Here is a 19,820-nt window from a genome sequence, read left to right as displayed (position 1 = left end):
TTGTTATGCTGTTGTGTACAAAGATCACTGTTCTAGCATCACACAGATTTGCCACAGTATCTGCAAGGTGAAAACCATTTTTTCCCCTTTCTATTCAGGACATGTTTGTGAGAACAGACTCGTATTTGCCACTGTGCCACACAGCCCATGTTGAGGCTAGCTGTGCGGTGGAAGTGTGAACCAAGTAGTATCACACCAAACTAGAACACGTCACGGGCTGACTGGCACAAGCCCGATCGTCCCGTACCAGCTGCAGGAGGAAGAGTGGGATCACAGCGCACGTGCCGTCGTCTGAAACGGTGCGTCTGCTTTTAGACCAACTTTTGGGTGATGGGTTTTTTCGGTTCATGAGAAAAGCACTTCTGATTTTTGCAAAAGCACAGTTACCCCGTCAGTGTGGCGCTCATGGGCACTGCGGCTCAGCCCCTGACCCAGATTCACACTTTGCATCCTGGTATCAGGTATGTTTTCAGAGCAGACGGAAAAATACCTGCATAACCAACACTACCGTGAAAAATATTTTTACGATTTTGCTGCTTTTTTAATTTCAAATTATCCAAAGTTGCCTTTCTTACATGGTAAATAACTTCATAATAAAAAACTAGGCAATATATAGCTAAGTAATATAATGTGAATATCTGTCTCAAGCCATGTGTAATGGATCATTTTAGTTCCAACTATATTTACAATATACACACATTTAAAATTGTTCGTGTTTTAATCTGGTTCCCATCGTGACTGCCACTCAGAGGCCAGTGGAGCGTTCCTCTACAGTGGTGGTCTGCGAATACACTGAGCCCATCGGTGTTGAGATGAAGTACTTCTTCACGAACTGGAACTTGAAGCACGGCGTTCTGCGCAGAAGTTTGACAAGCTGCCTCTTAAATTTCTCCCCCACGAACACGTAGAGGAAAGGGTTGATGCAACTGTGGCAGTAGGCTATGGTCTCTGTCACCTGCAGGCCCAACTGGATCCTGACGCTGGTGTTGCAGTCTGTGTCCCAGCTGCGCATCAGCTCCAGGTTCTTGAGGAACGCGAACACGTTGTACGGCGCCCAGCAGCAGAAGAAGACGACCATCACCGCCACGACGAGGCGAACGGCCTGCTTCTTGGAGGCACGTAGCAAGAGGATTCTGTGCAGTACTCTCCAGTAGCAGAACCCCACCACGGTCAGTGGCACCAGCAGGCCCACGATGTTCATCTTGAAGAAACCAACCACCCTGAGGTCGAACTTGTCGGGGTCACTTGAATAAGCCCTGCAGAGTTGCGTGTTGTTGAACGTCTCCACACGGAGATACAGCAGCTCGGGGAAAGACGCCAGCACGGCGCCGAACCACACCAGCGCGCTGGAGAGGATTCCGTATGTGTTCGTTCGGACCCTCAGTGCGAAGACGGCGTGCACCACCGCCAGGTACCGGTCCACGCTCATCAGCACGATAAAGAAGATGCCGCTGTAAAAGCCGATGTAGTAGCTCCCGAGGACGATGGTGCACATGGGTCCACCGAAGACCCAGTGGTCCCTGGCGTAATGGGCCAGGAAGGGCAGACAGATGACCAGCAGCAGGTCGGCGAAGGCCAGGTTGAGCAAGCACACATCAGTCATGCTCTTCAGATGAGCGGCCCCCAGGATGACCCACACCACAAGGGCATTGCCAAGGAAACCCACCACGAATAAGACGGAATACAGCACAGGAAGGAAGTAGCTGTAGTGGCTTATGTAGGAACAGATGTAGTCCGAATCTGGGAAATCGCTGTTGTAATATTCGGAATAATTGTCTTCATTACTGAAAACAAAGACAAATTTAGAGCACTTCAGATGGACATGAGGAGGATTACGACAAGCCAGATCATCCATGAAGCCATGAAGTCATACGTTTAGTCAGACCTTCTAAACAGAGGCCTACCAATCGAGTTTCATGACTATCGTCTTAGATTAGGGCTTTGAGCTGCAACGAAGATCTAGTCTTATAGATATAAGCATGATTTAAAGCTCACCTCATCATGGTATCCAGCATCGTGGGTTCTGCAGTAAAAGGGGCATTTGTGGCGTTGTTGAGCATTGAGAGATTGCTGGCACTGAGACTGAAACATCAGGGAACACGTTTTACATTAGAACTCTTCTCAACAAGTCTGACACAAGCAGCACTTCATATAACGCCATCATCACTTTTACACTAGGTGCTACTACACCGTCAAGCACAGAATAACATGCTAGGCAAAAAGAGTTTGATACTCTGTACATGCTCTGCCCACTGGTAGTCATTACTGACATGTAAATATTTTTCATTTAAAACATTGCACTGTATAATTGGTTCACATTTATGTTATTGGTGTTTTTATATGACACACTTTTAGACAGAGGTCTGCAGATTATGGTTTACAGCGATCGCCTTAGTTCAAGTCGTATATGCGTACATATGTGGCATACTGATGTACTCTCATGGACAAAAGGTATATCAACACAGTTATGTTTTACATATAAAAGACAGGACATGTCCACAGTACTCATCATTATATTTGAAAGCCTGTCCATAACCATGGTTCGTCATTTAATGAATCATGCTGTGGAAAAGTTGTTTTTCAGGCTTTCATTTACTTTGTCTGTTCAGTCCACACATACTAGGTGCCTTCAAATCAATTTCTGATAGTTCAGCAGCAGGATTTAGGTGTTTTTGTCTGTAGATTATATCAGCTGCCATCTGCTGATTTTCACCACATTAATGAGACGCTGAGTTTCTTACCTGTGTGTTATTAGCAGAGGGGTAGTTCTGTTCTCTATGACTGCCATTCTAGAAACAAACCTTCTTAGTTTAAATTAACATACAGAAAAAAAAAAGCTGAAATACATGAAGCCAGCGTGTGTAGCCATTAATAGCCCCAGATAAACCTCACCTCAGTTCTGTGCTGCAGTTTTCTGAACAATTTGGACAGCGGGTGAGATGTGAAACCTTACTCTTTAAGAAAAATACAGAGAGGGTCTTACACAGCCGACCGGTTACCAGGTACTAAAATGTATCAACATGCAAAAAAAAAGTTGCCTGTTTCTTAAAAGATTATTTAAGCCACCTGTAAAGGTACAAGGGACAGGTAATGGTACAATAACAGATACTTACCAAATTTGACAATTGGGTTGTGAGGCTCAAAGCCAAAATGTAGATAACACCCGGTAGGTGTTTGAGGTCTGGTCTACAGACTTCCTTTAGTGAGGAGTGGGGGGGTTCTGCAGATGAATACACGGCAGCTTGCATTTGAGCTGTTTGCAACATGCATAGCAATGACATGATTGGCTCTCGACTATTTTAATTCAGTGAAAAGGTTGAGAGAGCCACTCGTGTGTTCAACCCTTGCAGCCGGGCAATAAAACGCTGCGTGTGGTTGTGTGCACGCACCCGGCTGCGATGACGACGACAGCAGCTGACGGGTAAGCTTCTGCGTTGGTAAGAAAGCGTGAGAGGTTGACACCAGGACATGCCAGGTTCCTGGAGGAGGTTAGGAAGCTGGTGTAGGTATGGTGGATGTAGATGTGGTGGATGGGGGGTGTAGATGTGGTGAGCTGATGGAAAGGTGAATCCCCGAACGTTTCCCTGCCGTCCTCAGCTGGAAAGATAATAAAAGCTGTTAAAAACTGACTATTATTAAAATGATAATAAAGTAATTATTAAAAGTAAGTAATAAAAGTAATCTATTACTATTATTACTTTTTATTATTAAAAACAATAGATTACAAAAACTGTTAATACTGACGTGATGTATACCTATACATCCTATACATACCTATGACGTGCTGAATACCTATACATCCTGTAATGTAGCTAGTAGACACAGGTGTGGTGACACCCAGGTCATAGTGCCCCTCCTGTTCAGTGGTCTCTTTACAGTACACACACACTACTTGCCCAGTAATGGACTAAAATTGACTTGGCCTCTGGATTTCTGTATTGCACTTTGTCAAACAAAAAAAATCACGGCTGTCATGTCTGTCACAGCGCTATTCGTCAGCGTAACGCTCTGTGATATTAGAGACCCATGTGGTTGAACGAGGCCCTTGATGCTACTCGTTAGGAGAGCACACACGTGGTTTAGATGTGGTCTAGATAAGCTTCACTGCTGACGTGACATACTGGAGATTTACTGGAGAACATTTTTAATGACACTAATAAATACAAATTCAATGAAATAGGTGAAATTACAGTCTTGACGTGTAATACATCTCTTAGAGTAACTGCTCTTAGAGTAACTTCTCTTAGAGTGTCACGGTCACAGCACGGACCCTTCCCTGTAGGCGTGTCGCTATGTAGTCTGCGTGCAGTTATGTCCATGTTTGTAGTTCCGTGGGTGTGGGTCGTTGGTGAGCGTGTTGATAGTCGCACCTGTGCCTTGTCTCGAGATCACGAGGGTCTGTGTTAATCACCTATTTAATGTGCGTTCGCGCGGTGTCTTGTGCTCGTCTTTGTCTTGAGTCCAGGCCAGCGTGAGTGATCCTGTGTTTGTGTGCTTGCGTTTTCGTTTTGGACTCCACGTGTTTTGTTTATTAAACGTTGTGTGTTGCACTGTGCTACGCTAGTCGTGCCTCATTCCTTCGAGCGTAACATAGAGTAACTTTGAGATTTATTCTGAAGCTGTCATAGCAGCAGGAGGAAAGTCAAACATGCCTTAAAGCTTCTTAAACACCCACAATTTTTATGATTTTTAACCAAAATCTAAAAAACAATGCACTGAAAGAATGCTATCCCCATTTCTGTTAAAAATATAGTCTAAGTGATATTGTGACATTCAGTTATATATGGCAAAAAATACAACAGCTTTCATTATTTGTCATTCTTTTTATACCATTTTTCTCACGGTACGGCGGCCCCTTACTGGTCGCCCCCATCTACAGCAGCAGCTTTTCCTGTGGGTGTGGTGTTGTGTTTGTCCCTCAGGTGGGCGGAGCCCGCGATCCGTCTCACCTGAGGGTCGTTTGTTCGTCTATATATGTCTTGTTTTTGTACCAGTTGACCGCTGGTTATTATATCCTTAATTCGGATCAGTTCACGGTTTTGGTTTGCGCACTTTACATATTAAACCATCCTATTTCCCTGAGACTTGGCGTGATCGCTTCCATTTATTTTCGCTCACCCTGCCCGTCACAATTTTATGATAACCAGCAATTTGAGGGAACACACACCGGGCTGAGATATACATGCAACCGGAGGAAAACAAGGAACAGGTGACACTAATGACAGGAAGGAGGGGTCTGGTGTCGTACACTAATGACAGGAGGGAGGGGTCAGGGGTCGTACCATGACAGAGCCCCCCAACCAAGGGCAGCTGGAGCACCCAGCAGTTCAGCCTTTCGGAAGCCGCCAGTCTCCTTTTCTTTTCCCTTCGTTTGTGGTCATGTCTCATGGTTAGGTGTTCGTCTGCGTGATATATGTTTGTTGTGTATGTTTTGTTTGAAGTCGAGGTGGAGCTGGGTCGGTCACCGCTGGTCCCACCTTGAGTGTGTGATCGTATTAGTGCTCCCCTCTGTTGTTTGTCTGGTCCCACCTTGAGCGTGTGATCGTATTAGTGCTCCCCTTTGTTGTTTGTCTGGTCCCACCTTGAGTGTGTGATCGTATTAGTGCTCCCCTCTGTTGTTTGTCTGGTCCCACCTTGAGCGTGTGATCGTATTAGTGCTCCCCTCTGTTGTTTGTCTGGTCCCACCTTGAGTGTGTGATCGTATTAGTGCTCCCCTCTGTTGTTTGTCTGGTCCCACCTTGAGCGTGTGATCGTATTAGTGCTCCCCTTTGTTGTTTGTCTGGTCTCATGTGTTTGTGTTTAGTACTCATGTACTTTTTCTCTTGTTTCTTGTAAATCCCCACAGTGGGGCTCCCCCTTAAATATATTTTTGGGGTGGAGCTAGAGGGGCCCCTGGCCACATCAGGCGGCCAGGGTTATATGTTTATATGTATTTGTATAAGGAAGGGCCAGGGCATGTGCACACTTAATGAGTGTTTGTGTGATGTGAGAGTGTGTGTGTTTGTGAGTGTATGTGTGTGTGTGTGTGTGTGTGTGGGCATTTTTGGTTGTTTTAATGTCCAAATTTGTTGATGTCTCACTGTAGAAATCTTAGTAGAACCCTAGTATCTCATTTAGAGTTCTTCATTGGTCTGTGTAGTCACGTTTCTAGTATATTTAACTATTTGGTTTTTTTTTTTGTTTTTGTTTCTTAGTTTTCCCTCGATCCTGTTATTGTTGTTTTTAGTCGCTTTGCCACGTCGTTTGTGTAAGTCTGTTCCACGTGTGCCAATCGGTAGCTTATTCCTCACATCCTCCCTGACGATGTAAACCCTTTTGCCATGAATAAACGTGTGCCCATTCTCTTCGCACGCCCAACCCTGAATGTTACAGTCCCTGACATCACATGACTGTGATCCTGCAACGAGTTTCACCAGTTTCGCCAGTTTCTTGGTCTTGAACTGACCTCATGTGACCTCGCGTTTTTCTGGTAAGACTCTCGTTTCACGCTCACCTCCTGTTCGGTCTTTTCTCCGACTTGTGATAAAACAAATATAATAAGTTATGTACTTCTTTAGGACTGAAAGCATTAAATACAAGAGGGTTGTGAAAATAACCACCCTAGCACGAGCTCTTCATTCTCTTGTACAGGAAGCTGCACTTTTGATGACTCAATAACTCATTGCCGTACATAATTCTCTCTTCCCCCCGAAAACATACTGAACACCAATTTTTTACATTTTGCTAAATGCTGTTCACAGATAAATCCAACTGACTGACATACATTTTCAGTATTTAAATACATATACATATTAGTTAGGTAATATGGGCTATTACTGAGATTTGTATGATTTCATTTTAGTCAGAATAGTGTGATACAGTAAGTGATTTTAGTTGCCCTCAGTAGGACAGTTTTTTGGACTCACCTCTGCAGACAGACATAGAGCACAGTGTAGTATTGAATGCTGGCTTGATGTTTGCTGGATCTGATCCCATAATAGAAACTGAAACAAGTGTTAAAAGAGAAATGAACTAACTCCACCCTGTTACAGCCCAAATGATCACATCTCTAATTTGTCATTTTAGGGCATTTATGGTAGATTAATGGCATCTGTCTGTATTTATCAGTCCTATCCAGCTTCCTAAATAATGGCCTTGACTAGCTCATATTGCTGCATTTGAGTAAAGAGGATTTGGGTCATCTGCCCACAGGTGAGGCCTACTGGACAGTGATGGACAGGAAGTGGCATCACTACCTGTCACGGTGCCAGTAAGAGAAGCCTGATCCGCGCTGGACGCCTCGAGAGGTGAAACACTAAAACCCGTACAACTGCAAATCTTGGTCCTTACACTCCAGGGTAATGACTGGGGACCTGTTCTTTTTTAAAACCCCTGTATCTGTCCCACATGGACTGTCCCATTAGATGTTTGTCTGAGATATGAAGCTGGCAGCTTCATCTTCGATACATTGCTAAAGAGAAACAACGTAAAGTAAGCTCCTCTATCCTCACCTGTCTGGGAGAGGAAATATACCACAGCCCACTTAAAGGCACGCTAAGCTGCCTTGCACGTGCTGGTTTTGCACGGGCACAAACATATCCGCATTAACCAAGGTGTGAGTCGCAAGGCACCGTCGTCTCCCCCTGACATACTATTGTCAAAACCAGGTATTTTCAATTTCCTCTCTTGCTGCCTTTGAAACTACAACCATCCTCCGAAGACAAATCTGGGTCAGTTGGTCAAACCTAACATTCTTTGGCTCTTTTCTTCCCTGACACAGATTTGTTGTTTGAATGATAGTGTGAATCTTTCGTTTTCTTTTCTGATTTGGGCCACTTTCATATGTGGTACTGAAACCTAGAGAGTCAATCTGAACAGCCGGATCGGAATTCATGCGACTTTTCCAACTCAACATTGGCCATAATTTTGCGCCGCAAAAAAAGAAAAAAACAAAAAAGTGAGAATACTTCCAAAACAAATGTAACGTACACTCTGTTTATCATCCAATACTCTAATTGTTTGTGACGATGGGTGCGGCGTCAAGGACGAGACACAAATCCTTTGTGGCAGCAAACGTCACTTTAATAATAATACATATAAAGCGCTTCTAGCGCACGTGGAACACAACATGTAACGCGACATGTAAACTGTAGACAACGACGAGCACAGGACACTGCGCGAACGCACATTAAATAGACAGACCACATTAGCCCTTACGTCTAATGTGTCCATCTCACCTGTGACACATTAGACGAGTCACAGGTGAGACGGATTATCACAAGACATAACCATAACCACGTAGATCCACAGACGCAGACGATGCACGTGGAAAACGTAAACACATGCACAAAAGGGAGGGGCCGGGGTCCTCAACGTGACATTGTTACTATTTTGTGACTATGTCATAACTATATTCTATTTATAATGTAACAAAATTCTTATGGCATTTAACACAATTGGGTAAGAATAATAAACTATATGTGTGATTGGTGTTCTCCTTATCAGGAGAGGAGGCACAGTAGACTGGATCTAGGGGTAGTGGAGGTAGAGAGGTAGGGAGGGAGAGAGAGAGAGATAGGGAGAGAGAGAGGTTCTAACTGAAGAGCAGACACACAGATAAGGGCCTTCTGAATGTCAAATTCAATCTCATAGTGTTCTGACTGAGGGTCACGGACAGTAAATCACAAATTCCCTTACAATGTAATTTTGATGCTTTTGCAGCGCAATGTGCTTTCAGGGCCACCGTAGCCTCCAGATCTCCACGGTTGCTGTTATCTGTAATGTCCAGTAGCTAAGAGGCGGACACAAGTGCGGAGAAGAGCAGTGTTTATTAACTGGGGTGCTGACATGACTAACACAAGTGGCGTCCTCCAGCTGACCCAGAAGGTACGAGAACAGCGAGGCATAACTATTTCAAATAAAGCTACAACAAAACAAGTTAAGATGGCGGCGTGCGGTAGTGCAGCGGCTTCTCAAGCTCCCGGTAACTACAATGCTTTTAGTTGTTTATTTGGCGATTCTGAGCCAGACTTCACATGCCTTAAGCGTGCGAGTTATAAACGAGCAGAACTTTTTAAGTTTAAGGACAATATTTTTATTTATACTGTAAAGCACTTTGAGTTACATGTATGTATGAAAGGTGCTATACAAATAAAGATTATTATTAAAGATTATTAATATATCTACAACCAGTGTTGCCATAGTTACTTTGAAATAGTAATCCGACTACTGACTACTGACTACTTCTTTAAAAAGTAACTCAGTTAAGTTACTGACTACTTGCTTTTAAAAGTAACTAAGTTAGATTACTTTTAGTTACTTTCAGCAGAGGCTGATCCCCCGCCCCTAAAAATGACCAGTTCTGCCAATACTCACTTTATTGACATGTATTTAAACCGGAACATCAAAAATGACACTGGCATTTGTAAACTTTTTCTTGAAATAGGCTTACATGTTTTTAAATAAATAAATAAGACAGTCTTTCTGTTCAACTCCGCCCACTTACAGGGTTGCCAACTCTCACGCATTGAGACACACGCATTTGACTGTCTTCACACGCAGAGGGAGAAGGGTAATGCTGCAGGCCGGAGCCCCGGTGGGCGTGGGTAAAGGGCGGAGCATGTGTCAATCATTTTCGAATGCAGCCAATCAGATAATAGACTTTTGTTGTCAATCAATTTTTATTAAGCCAATTATCAGCCAGAGTTAGCTGTCAATCATTTTTTTACTGCAGCCAATCATCTTAACAGATTTGCCAAAAGAAGGCGGAAACTGCACGGAGAAGCTCTTTAAACAGAAGTATATGCCATTCTTGCACAAAAGTAGCTGAATAAAAACATTAGAAGAGCCATGACTTTAGACATTTTTAAATCAAAGTTTAAAATACTTCTCACTTATTTTTCTGGAACGGCACTTTAATGTTTTTTTCCTTTACTGCACGTATTGCATCATTTGTACATCATATATATACGTGACGAGTGTAAATTGTTAGCGGAGGGGAGGTGTAAATGGACACAAATTAAGTATTATATCGCGATCGATCGCCAAGTATAAACGCCTCCGCCGAGCAGAGCGTTGAGGAGCGATTTCGATTGGAGGATCGTACTCTATTTTTTATTATTAATTTTTTGCTGATGCTGGTCCAGCGTGTCGCGTGCCACTGATTATGCCTCGGCGTGCCAACGGTGGCCGGCGAGCCATAGGTTGCCGACCCCTGCTGTAGAGCCTTTGAATATTAAAACCATTGTCGAAATTAAGCTCAGCAAGTAAAGTAAAAGAAGGACGCGATCACACAGTCTCAGTGAAAATGTAGGAGTTAATGAATAAAGTGCACCAACGCAAAACCCGTGACATAATCCAAATAAAGTTTGAAGACTAGTATTGTTTTGATATAATCAAATGACGATGGAGTGTTGGAGTTATCGGACAGAGTTGATCAAATCAGAGTTAATCCAACTCAATGACTCCCGCAAAGATGTAATTAAACTCTGCCCACGAATTTCTCTTGGCGAAAGATGTACACGGTGAGCATACGATAGCTAGCTAGCTCTCCATAATTATGACGATTAAAAGCAATGCCTGATTATATAAAAAATACTGGTCTTCAAACTTTATTGGGATTATGTCACGGGTTTTGCGTTGGTGCACTTTATTCATTAACTCCTACATTTTCAATGAGACTGTGTGATCGCGTCCTTTTACTTGCGCTCCATTGCTGGTCACATCTGAACTTAATTTCTACAATGGTTTTAATATTCAAAGGCTCTACAGCAATCGAAATCGCTCCTTAACGCTCTGCTCGGCGGAGGCGTTTATACTTGGCGATCGATCGCGATATAATACTTAATTTGTGTCCATTTACACCCCCCCTCCGCTAACAATTTACACTCGTCACGTATATATATGATGTACAAATTATGCAATACGTGCAGTAAAGGTAAAAAACATTAAAGTGCCGTTCCAGAATAACAAGTGAGAAGTATTTTAAACTTTTATTTAAAAATGTCTAAAGTCATGGCTCTTCTAATGTTTTTATTCAGCTACTTTTGTGCAAGAGCGGCATATACTTCTGTTTAAAGAGCTTCTCCGTGCAGTTTCCGCCTTCTTTTGGCAGATCTGTTAAGATGATTGGCTGCATTACAAAATGATTGACAGCTAACTCTGGCTGATAATTGGCTTAATAAAAATTGATTGACAACAAAAGTCTATTATCTGATTGGCTGCATTCGAAAATGATTGACACATGCTCCGCCCTTTACCCACGCCCACCGGGGCTCCGGCCTGCAGCATTACATATATGCGCAGAGGCGGTCTTTGCATAGAGGCGTTGCTAGGCAATTGCCTTGGGCCCCTCCCACTGTAGGGCCCCCTTGTCTAGCTAAAGCCAGGTTCACACTACACGACTTTTCAGTCATCAGGTTTTTGTGCCGTTCGCACTACACGACTGGTTGTGCTGTAATCGCAAGTCTTTCAGTTGTTGTGGCTTTCACACTACATGACTGATCGGTGACGTGGGCTCACGAACGACTGGGGAATCGCCGACTCATCTGGCTGCCGTCCAAAAACACGAGAACACGAAAATGAAACACTCTCGAGAACCAGCAACACCACGAAGAAAATAAAAACAACGTACTCCACATTTTCGTTATTATTATTATTTTTTTTTACCGTTTAACCACTCCATAGTCCCAAATTGCCAGAATTATTTCATCTCTCCGTTGCAGTGAACATAGATATAGTCAATCGCACTATTTCTCCAGTGCTGTCACAATAACTTAAACACAGTCTTGTAGTAAAGTTGTATGAAGCTAGACGCTGCTGTTGACTCACAGTCGCCGACTGGGCTAGATATGAAACATGCTAGATATTAAACATGCTAGATATCTGCCGGTCGTCTGCGATGAGTTGGCGACCACTCTGCGACGGCTCGGCGAGCGTCTTTCAGCAGTTCACACTACACGACTGAGCGAGCGCCGAATGATCCCCGATTTGCGTCCGACCACAGTTTCTGTCGGCGATCTACAAAAACAGGCGGCGACTGAAAAACCAGCCTAAAGTCTTGTAGTGTGAACCTGAACTTATTTCTCGTATATTAATGTTGATGGGCCCCCTAGCTAAATTCGCCTTGAGCCTCCAAATTGCTAAGTCCGCCACTGTTCACACGCTTACACGCCACACTTCCGATATCTCACGCGAAAAAAAAATCTAGTTTATTGACCTCTGATCCACATCTATGATTCAATGAGTTACTAGTTCGCTCTGGCGCCAACCACCGGCGATCGATCGATCGCGATATAATACTGAATTTAGTCCATTTTACACCCCGCCCGGTAACAATTTACGTTCGCCGCCAAGCCCCGGTTTTTTTTTTTCAGGTTTGACGTTGTGTTTTTGAAAGTAGACAGCACTCTGTCGCCAGGACAGAGTGTACAACGGACCTTAATGTTGTCTTCCTTAGCCGAAATAAAATCAAAATAATGCCTGTATTTCCAGCTGCTAAAGGCGAACCTCTCCTTCCATCTGACTTTGGCGCAGAGCAGAGATGACGTAACCGCGTACGAAACGTGTAGCCAAAAAATAAGAATGAATAAATATAACGTACGTTCCCCCGAAATGCAGAAATAGTAACGCACGATGTTTTAGATAAGTAACTTTAAACTGACTACTAGTTTTTAAATAGTAGTTGCGTTAGACTACTCGTTACTGAAAAAAGTAGTCTGACTACAGTAAGTAACGCGTTACCGGCATCACTGTCTACAACAGCGGCAACAATTGACAATAATCTCCGAGCCACGCTGGGCAGACTTCAGCTCCTCCGGACAGCGGCTTGTCCCAGCTAAACAAAGAGCAGGAGGAGGCGCTGTCAGCGGCTGCAGAAACGGGGGTGCGCGGAGGAGTGCTTGCCAGGCTAAAGCTAACCGACTCCCGATACGTCTTTATTCCTGTCCAACATCCGCTCTCTGGATAACAAACTGGACCTTCTGCGGCTGAGGATGAATGTTTCTGCGGAGATGAGGAACTGTGCGGTGATATGTCTTACAGAGACTTGGTTAAAGGACAACATTCCCGACTTTGCACTTCAGCTCACCGACCGGCAGCTCTTCCGAGCAGACCGGGACCAGTGCTCATCTAAAACACGGGGAGGAGGCGTGTGTGTTTATGTGAACAATCGCTGGTGCACAAACTGTGTAGTGGTAAACAGACAGTGCTCTGAGGCTGCAGAACAGCTGACTGTAAAGTGCAGACCACATTATCTGCCCCGCGAGATCACGGCTGTGTTTATCATTGCTGTTTACATAGCACCGGATGCTAACGCTAACATCGCACTGAAGGAGCTCCATGACAACATCAGCTCTCTTCAGAATAAGCATCCGGAGGCGTTCTACGTGGTTGCAGGTGATTTTAATCACGTACATCTTACTGACCGTCTCCCACGTTTTTTCCAACATGTGAACATTCCAACACGTGGAGACAATACACTAGACCGTGTCTACACCAACATCAAGTACGCATACAGAGCCGTACCCCTCCCCCACCTTGGGCTCTCAGACCACATATCTATAATGATGGCCCCCGCTTTCCACCCCCGACTGCGATGCTCCAGACCCACACAGAAGACCATCACAGTGTGGCCTAGCGATGCAGACGCTGTGCTGCAGGACTGCTTCGGCTGCACGGACTGGCAGGTCTTCAGGGACGCTGCTGAGAGTGAAGGGGAGCTAGACCTGGAGGAGTACACATCTGCTGTCTTCGGGTACATCAGCAAATATGTAGAGGACGTCACCACCACAAAGACCGTGACCTGCTACCCGAACCAGAAACCCTGGCTGAATGCAGAGGTGCGTTCCTTGCTGAAAACCAGGGATGCTGCCTTCAGGTCCGGTGACTCACTGGAACTCAGGAGGGCTAGAAGAGAGCTGGACACAGGAGTCAAGAGAGCTAAGCTAACTTCCTATGCTCAGAAAATCCAGGAACATTTTTCATCCCAGGATCCACGGAGCATATGGAAGGGCATTAAGTGCATCACAGACTACAAAATCAAAGATGCACGATCTTTCCCTGCCGGAAGCCTTCAATAAATTATATGCCCGGTTTGAGGACCCAGACACCCCCCCCCCCCCTCCAGCACTAGACTCCCCACCTCACCTGGAGAAGAACCCTTCAGCGTGACTTCAGCGGAAGTAAGGAGGACCCTCGGAAGGATCAACCCCCGGAAAGCTGCTGGCCCGGACAACATCCCCGGACGGGTACTATGACAATGTGCCGGAGTGCTTTCAGATGTTCTAGCAGACATCTTTAATGCTCCCCTCACCCAGGCAGCTGTACCCACCTGCATGAAGGCTGCCACCATTGTCCCGGTACCCAAAAGCTCCACAGTGACCGGTCTGAATGGTTATCGACCAGTAGCCCTCACACCGATAATCGCAAAATGCTTTGAAAGACTGGTCATGACACACATCAGAGCCACCATCAACGTCAATGTGGATCTACACCAGTATGCTTACAGGAAGAACCGGTCCACAATGCACTCACCCACCTGGAGCATAAGGATTCCTATGTACGTATGCTTTTCATGGACTTCACATCAGCATTTAATACAGTGATTCCTCAAACACTGGTAAACAAACTTTACTCACTTGGACTAAACTCCTCCCTCTGCAACTGGGTCCTGGACTTCCTGACTAACAGGCCACAGTCAGTGAAGATCCACAACATCATCTCCTCCACCATCACCCTCAGTACTGGCTCACCTCAGGGCTGCGTGCTGAGCCCCCTCCTGTTCACACTGCTCACGTATGACTGCTCACCTACCCATCCGAGCTGTCATATTGTGAAGTTTGTGGACGACATAGCTGTGGTTGGACGCATCACAAACAGCGACGAGTCCAACTATAGACAGGAGGTGGAACATCTGGAGAGTTGGTGCAGTGACAACAACCTCTGCATCAACGTGAGTAAGACAAAGGAGATGATTGTGGACTTCAGAAAGGGCAGTCACACATACACACACCTGCATGTCGGAGGATCAGAGGTGGAGATTGTCTCCAGCTACAGATACTTGGGTGTTCACCTGAGCAACAACCTCAGCTGGAGCAACAACACCTCTAGTCTGGTGAAGAAAGCTCATCAGCGACTGTACTTCCTCAGGCGGCTGAGACGAGCTGGTCTGGGGAGCTCAGTCCTCACCACGTTCTACAGGTGTGTGGTGGAGAGCGTCTTGTGCTCCAGCATCAACGTGTGGCACGGAAACTGCTCTGCTGCTGAGAGGAAAGCCCTACAGAGAGTGGTGAAGGCTGCACAGAGGACTGTTGGAGTCAGCCTCCCCACCACCATGGACATTTATATCTCCAGATGCAGGAAGAGGGCCACCCGCATCATGAGGGACCCCACACACCCAGCTCACTCACTTTTTGTCCCGCTCCCCTCAGGCAGAAGCCTGAGGAGCATAAAGTGTAGGACAACCAGAATGAGGAACAGTTTCATTCCGGAAGCTGTGAGACTCATTAACTCCACCTAACAAACTCACTGCTCTGACACTGTTCAAGTCACTTACTGTTCAAGTCACTTTACTCACTGTGGTCACTTTATTGAACTCTGGTCACTTTACAACATGTTGCTGCTATTGTGGACTTACTGTTTTGCGCTTAAATTATGCCCTGTGTGTATATAGTGTATATATACATATTCTCGCTTCCATTACTGCTCTTTACTTTAAATTACTTTAAATTGTTTTACTTAAATTGTTTTAGATAATTAATGTTTATTTGTATTACCGGGACCTTGAGTTAAAAAATTTCGTTCCACCCCATGCAAATGTGATGCGAATGACAATAAAAACTCCTTGAATCCTTGAATCCTTGAAACCAACGACAGGATAACTCAGATAACAAACGACCAAGAATATAACAAATACAAGAACTAGGAACGAGGGTGAGAAAACACAGGAACAACTTACAGACCAGTAGTACTATAAACCAGGGATTACTAACACAATGACTTACCAAGAGGGACTGAAACACTGGGAGTGTAAGTACCAAACAAATTAAACCTAAACCAGAAACACCTGAGAGCAACAAAGGAGGCAGGACAGACATGACAAGGTGAGGAACAACAGAAGACATGGACAGGAACAGATCCAGATGTGGCTACATGGAAAACATGGACAGGAGTGATAGAAGGACTGGATCCATACGTGACAGAACACCCCCCCCAAGCATGCCACACTGGGGCACGCAAGGACTGACACGACCAGGGACAGAAATGGATGGGACGGGAACAGAAACAGAACAAGGGGGACAGGCACAACAAACTGGAGATGGGACCTCTGGGGACTGGACAGAGACAAGACTGGGGCTGGGAACATTGGCCGACTTGGTGACTGAGGTGCAGTGTTGTATAAAGTATTCAAGACCCATACTTGAGTAAAAGTACAAGTACTCTATCAAAAAATTGAGTTGAGTAGAAGTTGAAGTGTTCTTTAATAAATTTACTTAAGAAGTACAGAAGTATTCAGCATTTTTTGTACTTATGTATTGCAAGTAGTTTAGTCTAAAATGTATTACTCAAGTACTGAAAGTAAAAAGTACAAGTATTGTGTTTTGAATTAATTAAAGAAAGCCATCAAAGTTTGATTATCAATTGTTTTTATATATCACTTACAAATCAAAGATGTCAAAGATTACAAATACAAGTGTTCTGTATTTACTTAAAAAACTGGGGTTAACACTTCGTAACCAAAAAACAGATAACCTATGTCCCGCTACGTCGTAGGTTTGACGCAGAAGTACAAATTCGCCTTCATTTAGCTGAGAAAACGAGGTGTATTTTGGACGTAAAATCCGTCCGTCGGATTCTAAGGGTGAGCCTACTGCCCTGCGTTTACCCTCATTAAATGCCCTTACCCTATAAAAACACTACACTATAAAAATGGACAGATGATTAGTCAGCACGTCGCCTTTATTGCCAGCTAATAAGCACGTGTCGTGCTTACTGAGCTCTTCTGCTGTTACCAAACACTGTACCATCTCTTTTAATGAGATAGGCTAAAAAGCGAATTATTTGGAATAATTTCGAATATATGTGTATTTGTATAAATATGTAAATCAAGCTGAAGGTGCTGGAAAATACTGAAAATGGACCTTCAAAGTGCCGCACAAGTGCATAAATTCCACCTTGTAACTTCGCACGCACAAAAATCGAGAGGCGCACAACCCTTGCGGCAGTCACGACGTGTCAAGTGAACCTAGATTACGAAGCTCAAGTGTTCAGCGAAGGCAGCAGCAGAGTAAACAAGAGACGTAAATCACGCCTCTTTGGGGCCTCCGGCACTCATGCTAACCTGGACATGGCGTGGGGGGGGGAGTTTTGGAGGTGTGACGTCAACCTCCACAGTAGTCCAGGAAACCCTGACAATACTTTGCAAAGGGAGAGAGAATGGAAGAGATGCATGGAGATGTGTGTGTCAAATTAAGCCACCAGGAAGAGGAGACTTCAATTAGTTGGGTCTCTGGAGCGAGGTTGTGCTCCCCTAGTGTTGAGATTAGGGGTTGCCCCAGAGGTAAACATGAAAGTTCTACTGTGGTACTGAATACAGCTCAGTGTTTGTGTCCCATAGATATATATGCATGTAACTGTATCTAACAAAATATAAGTCGATTGAGAAGAAAGAGAACTGATGAGTCAGACAAAATGACCATTTCCCTATTTTAGGGAAGTTTTGGTTTCAGTTAGGTCTTCCACTGGGAAACAATGTTCCAGAGTTGAATCAACCACAAAATCGAGAATGTAATATGAATGTATAGAGGCGGGCACCGTTTGTGTATTTTTGTTTGAGATTAGTTAGAGCAGTAGGTATGTTTTCTTTTCTGTAAGGGGTAAGTTTTGCTTTGTTACCGTAGTGTAGTGGGTTTTTGTTTGTTTCTTTTCTTTGGTGCCGTCTACTGCTCCTTTCCTTGGTTGGTTGATTTATGGTTAATCGTGTGTGGTTGTATGTATGTGTCTGTTCAGTGTGTTCAGTGTTTGCTGCGTAAAGGCTCTTTTCTTCATTACCACTCGGCAGTAAAGAGTTCTTTTAACGCATCCAACTGGTTTCTGCGTTCTTCTTTTATTACATCTTGTCCACCACCGGCATGCTACTGCCCCACACCCCAAACCTAGACCCATGACATCGTGGGGTCGTAACATATGGGGGCTCGTCCGGGATTCTTTTCTTTGGGACTTAAGGGGATAGAGTTGCTCTGGATATACCTTTTGGGTTATCTACACGTCGGTTAGTGGATCTGATCTGGAACTGCGTATGTAAACCAGCGGTATGGCGGCCGCAGCTTTCTCTTTGCAGGCGTTTGTTGCTGCTCCTACTTTGGAGGACATTGAGAAATGCCGTAAGGACGATTTATTGGCAATTGCTGCACACTACCATATTCAGGTTGTTACGCAGGCTACTAAGGCAGACATCAGGGGTATAATTGTTGCTAGACTGAGGGAGTTGGGTGTTGTGGGTAGTCCTCTGTCTGTTCACACTAACGTTATGGAGCGGATCGAGTCAGAAAAGGTGATTACACCTGATTTAGCCGAGGAGCATGTTGCGCCAGAAGTGGCTGGTAGAGCGACTTTGCCTCGTTTTGATCCTTACTCTCCCTCTATGTCGGGGTCACGTGATGAGGCCCGTGTTAAGGTTCGTGTTGCGCGTCTTCAATTGCAGGCACAGGAGAAGGCACAGGAACGTCAAGCAGAAATGGATTTTAGGTTGGCTGTTCGGAAGATGGAGATTGAGGTAGACCGCGAGATACGGTTACGGGAGTTAGAATTGCAGGCAATGAAAATTGCTTCTCCTCCCGTAGCCCAGCAAGACATCGCACCGGTAACTCCTTCTTCCCCAGCGTCAACTCCAACAACGGGTTTGGCTTCTGTTTCTGCTCATCCTACTGGCAGTCAGCCTATATTTGACGTAAGTAAATATATTGCTTTAGTACCGAATTTTAGGGAATCCGAGGTCGATACCTATTTTAGTGTATTCGAGCGTATTGCTACTACTTTGAATTGGCCTAAAGAGGTTTGGACACTTTTATTGCAGTGCAAATTAATAGGTAAGGCTCAGGAGGTTTGCTCGTCCTTGCCCTTGCAGGATAGTCTGCAATACGAGTTAGTTAAAGCCGCTATATTGCGTGCGTACGAACTCGTTCCCAAGGCATATCGACAGAAATTCCGGACTCATAAGAAAAGTATGACTCAAACGTTTGTGGAGTTTGCCAGGGAGAAAGAGATTTTACTGGATAAGTGGTGCACCGCAAGCAAAGTGTTTGCTGATTTTGCTTCTCTGCGTGAACTAGTTCTCCTAGAAGAGTTTAAAAACTGTTTGTCTGAGCGTGTAGTTGTGTATCTTAACGAACGTAAAGTGTCATCTTTGTCTGAGGCAGCGAATCTTGCTGATGAGTACGTTTTAACGCATAAAGTTGTGTTTAAAGAGTAAATCAGAGTTACCCACGAAACATGAACGGCGACCTAAACCCACACAACCTGCTCGTTTATTTGATGAGTGTTTTTATTGTCGTAAACCCGGTGATTTGATTGCACATTGCCCTGTGTTGAAGCGCAAAAATGAACGGAGAAACCCGAATACTGCTCCAAACCAGAGCGTTGCTTTGGTAAAGACGCGTGTTACGAGTTTAGCGAGTTCTGTGGTGCCTGGTAAGCCAGACCCAAGTTACCAGCCGTTCATCACCCGAGGAACTATATCGGTTGAAGGTAGCGAACACCCCAGCAGGCATTTCAACGTTGAATCAACGTCGAAAGTGATGGTTGAATCAACGTTGGATTTTGTGTCGATTTTGAAAGGTGAATCA

General features: G+C 44.6%; 1 protein-coding gene and 1 long non-coding RNA gene across 4 annotated transcripts in view; one reads left to right on the top strand and one right to left on the bottom strand.

Moving 5' to 3' along the window:
• Positions 1-395: 395 nt before the first annotated feature.
• On the bottom strand, positions 396-6,970 carry LOC143473670 (C-C chemokine receptor type 5-like). 3 transcript variants are annotated; one of them, XM_076970762.1, is made up of 8 exons: positions 6,906-6,959; positions 6,446-6,516; positions 3,390-3,597; positions 3,114-3,220; positions 2,893-2,954; positions 2,742-2,789; positions 1,996-2,082; positions 396-1,784 (listed from the first exon to the last, which is right to left on the bottom strand). In XM_076970762.1, exons 6-8 carry the CDS (start codon positions 2,786-2,788, stop codon positions 746-748), a joined length of 1,173 nt encoding a protein of 390 aa, XP_076826877.1. In that variant the 5' UTR covers position 2,789; positions 2,893-2,954; positions 3,114-3,220; positions 3,390-3,597; positions 6,446-6,516; positions 6,906-6,959; the 3' UTR covers positions 396-745. The 3 variants fall into 3 exon arrangements, with proteins under 3 accessions (XP_076826877.1, XP_076826878.1, XP_076826876.1); XM_076970763.1 differs by lacking the exon at positions 6,446-6,516 and having other exon boundaries at positions 2,742-2,801; positions 6,906-6,970; XM_076970761.1 differs by lacking the exon at positions 6,446-6,516 and having other exon boundaries at positions 6,906-6,970.
• Positions 6,188-19,820, top strand: part of LOC143473673 (uncharacterized) — a 28,811-nt gene continuing 15,178 nt past the window's right edge. Inside the window, exons 1-2 of the long non-coding RNA XR_013120603.1 lie at positions 6,188-6,469; positions 7,192-7,286. This is a non-coding gene — a long non-coding RNA (uncharacterized LOC143473673). The remainder of the gene's footprint in view (positions 6,470-7,191; positions 7,287-19,820) is intronic.

The sequence above is a fragment of the Brachyhypopomus gauderio genome, chromosome 13 (assembly GCF_052324685.1).
Source record: "Brachyhypopomus gauderio isolate BG-103 chromosome 13, BGAUD_0.2, whole genome shotgun sequence".
Taxonomy (NCBI): Eukaryota; Metazoa; Chordata; class Actinopteri; order Gymnotiformes; family Hypopomidae; genus Brachyhypopomus; species Brachyhypopomus gauderio.
Note: the sequence above shows the minus strand (reverse complement) of the source record. Positions and strands in the feature narration are given on the sequence as shown.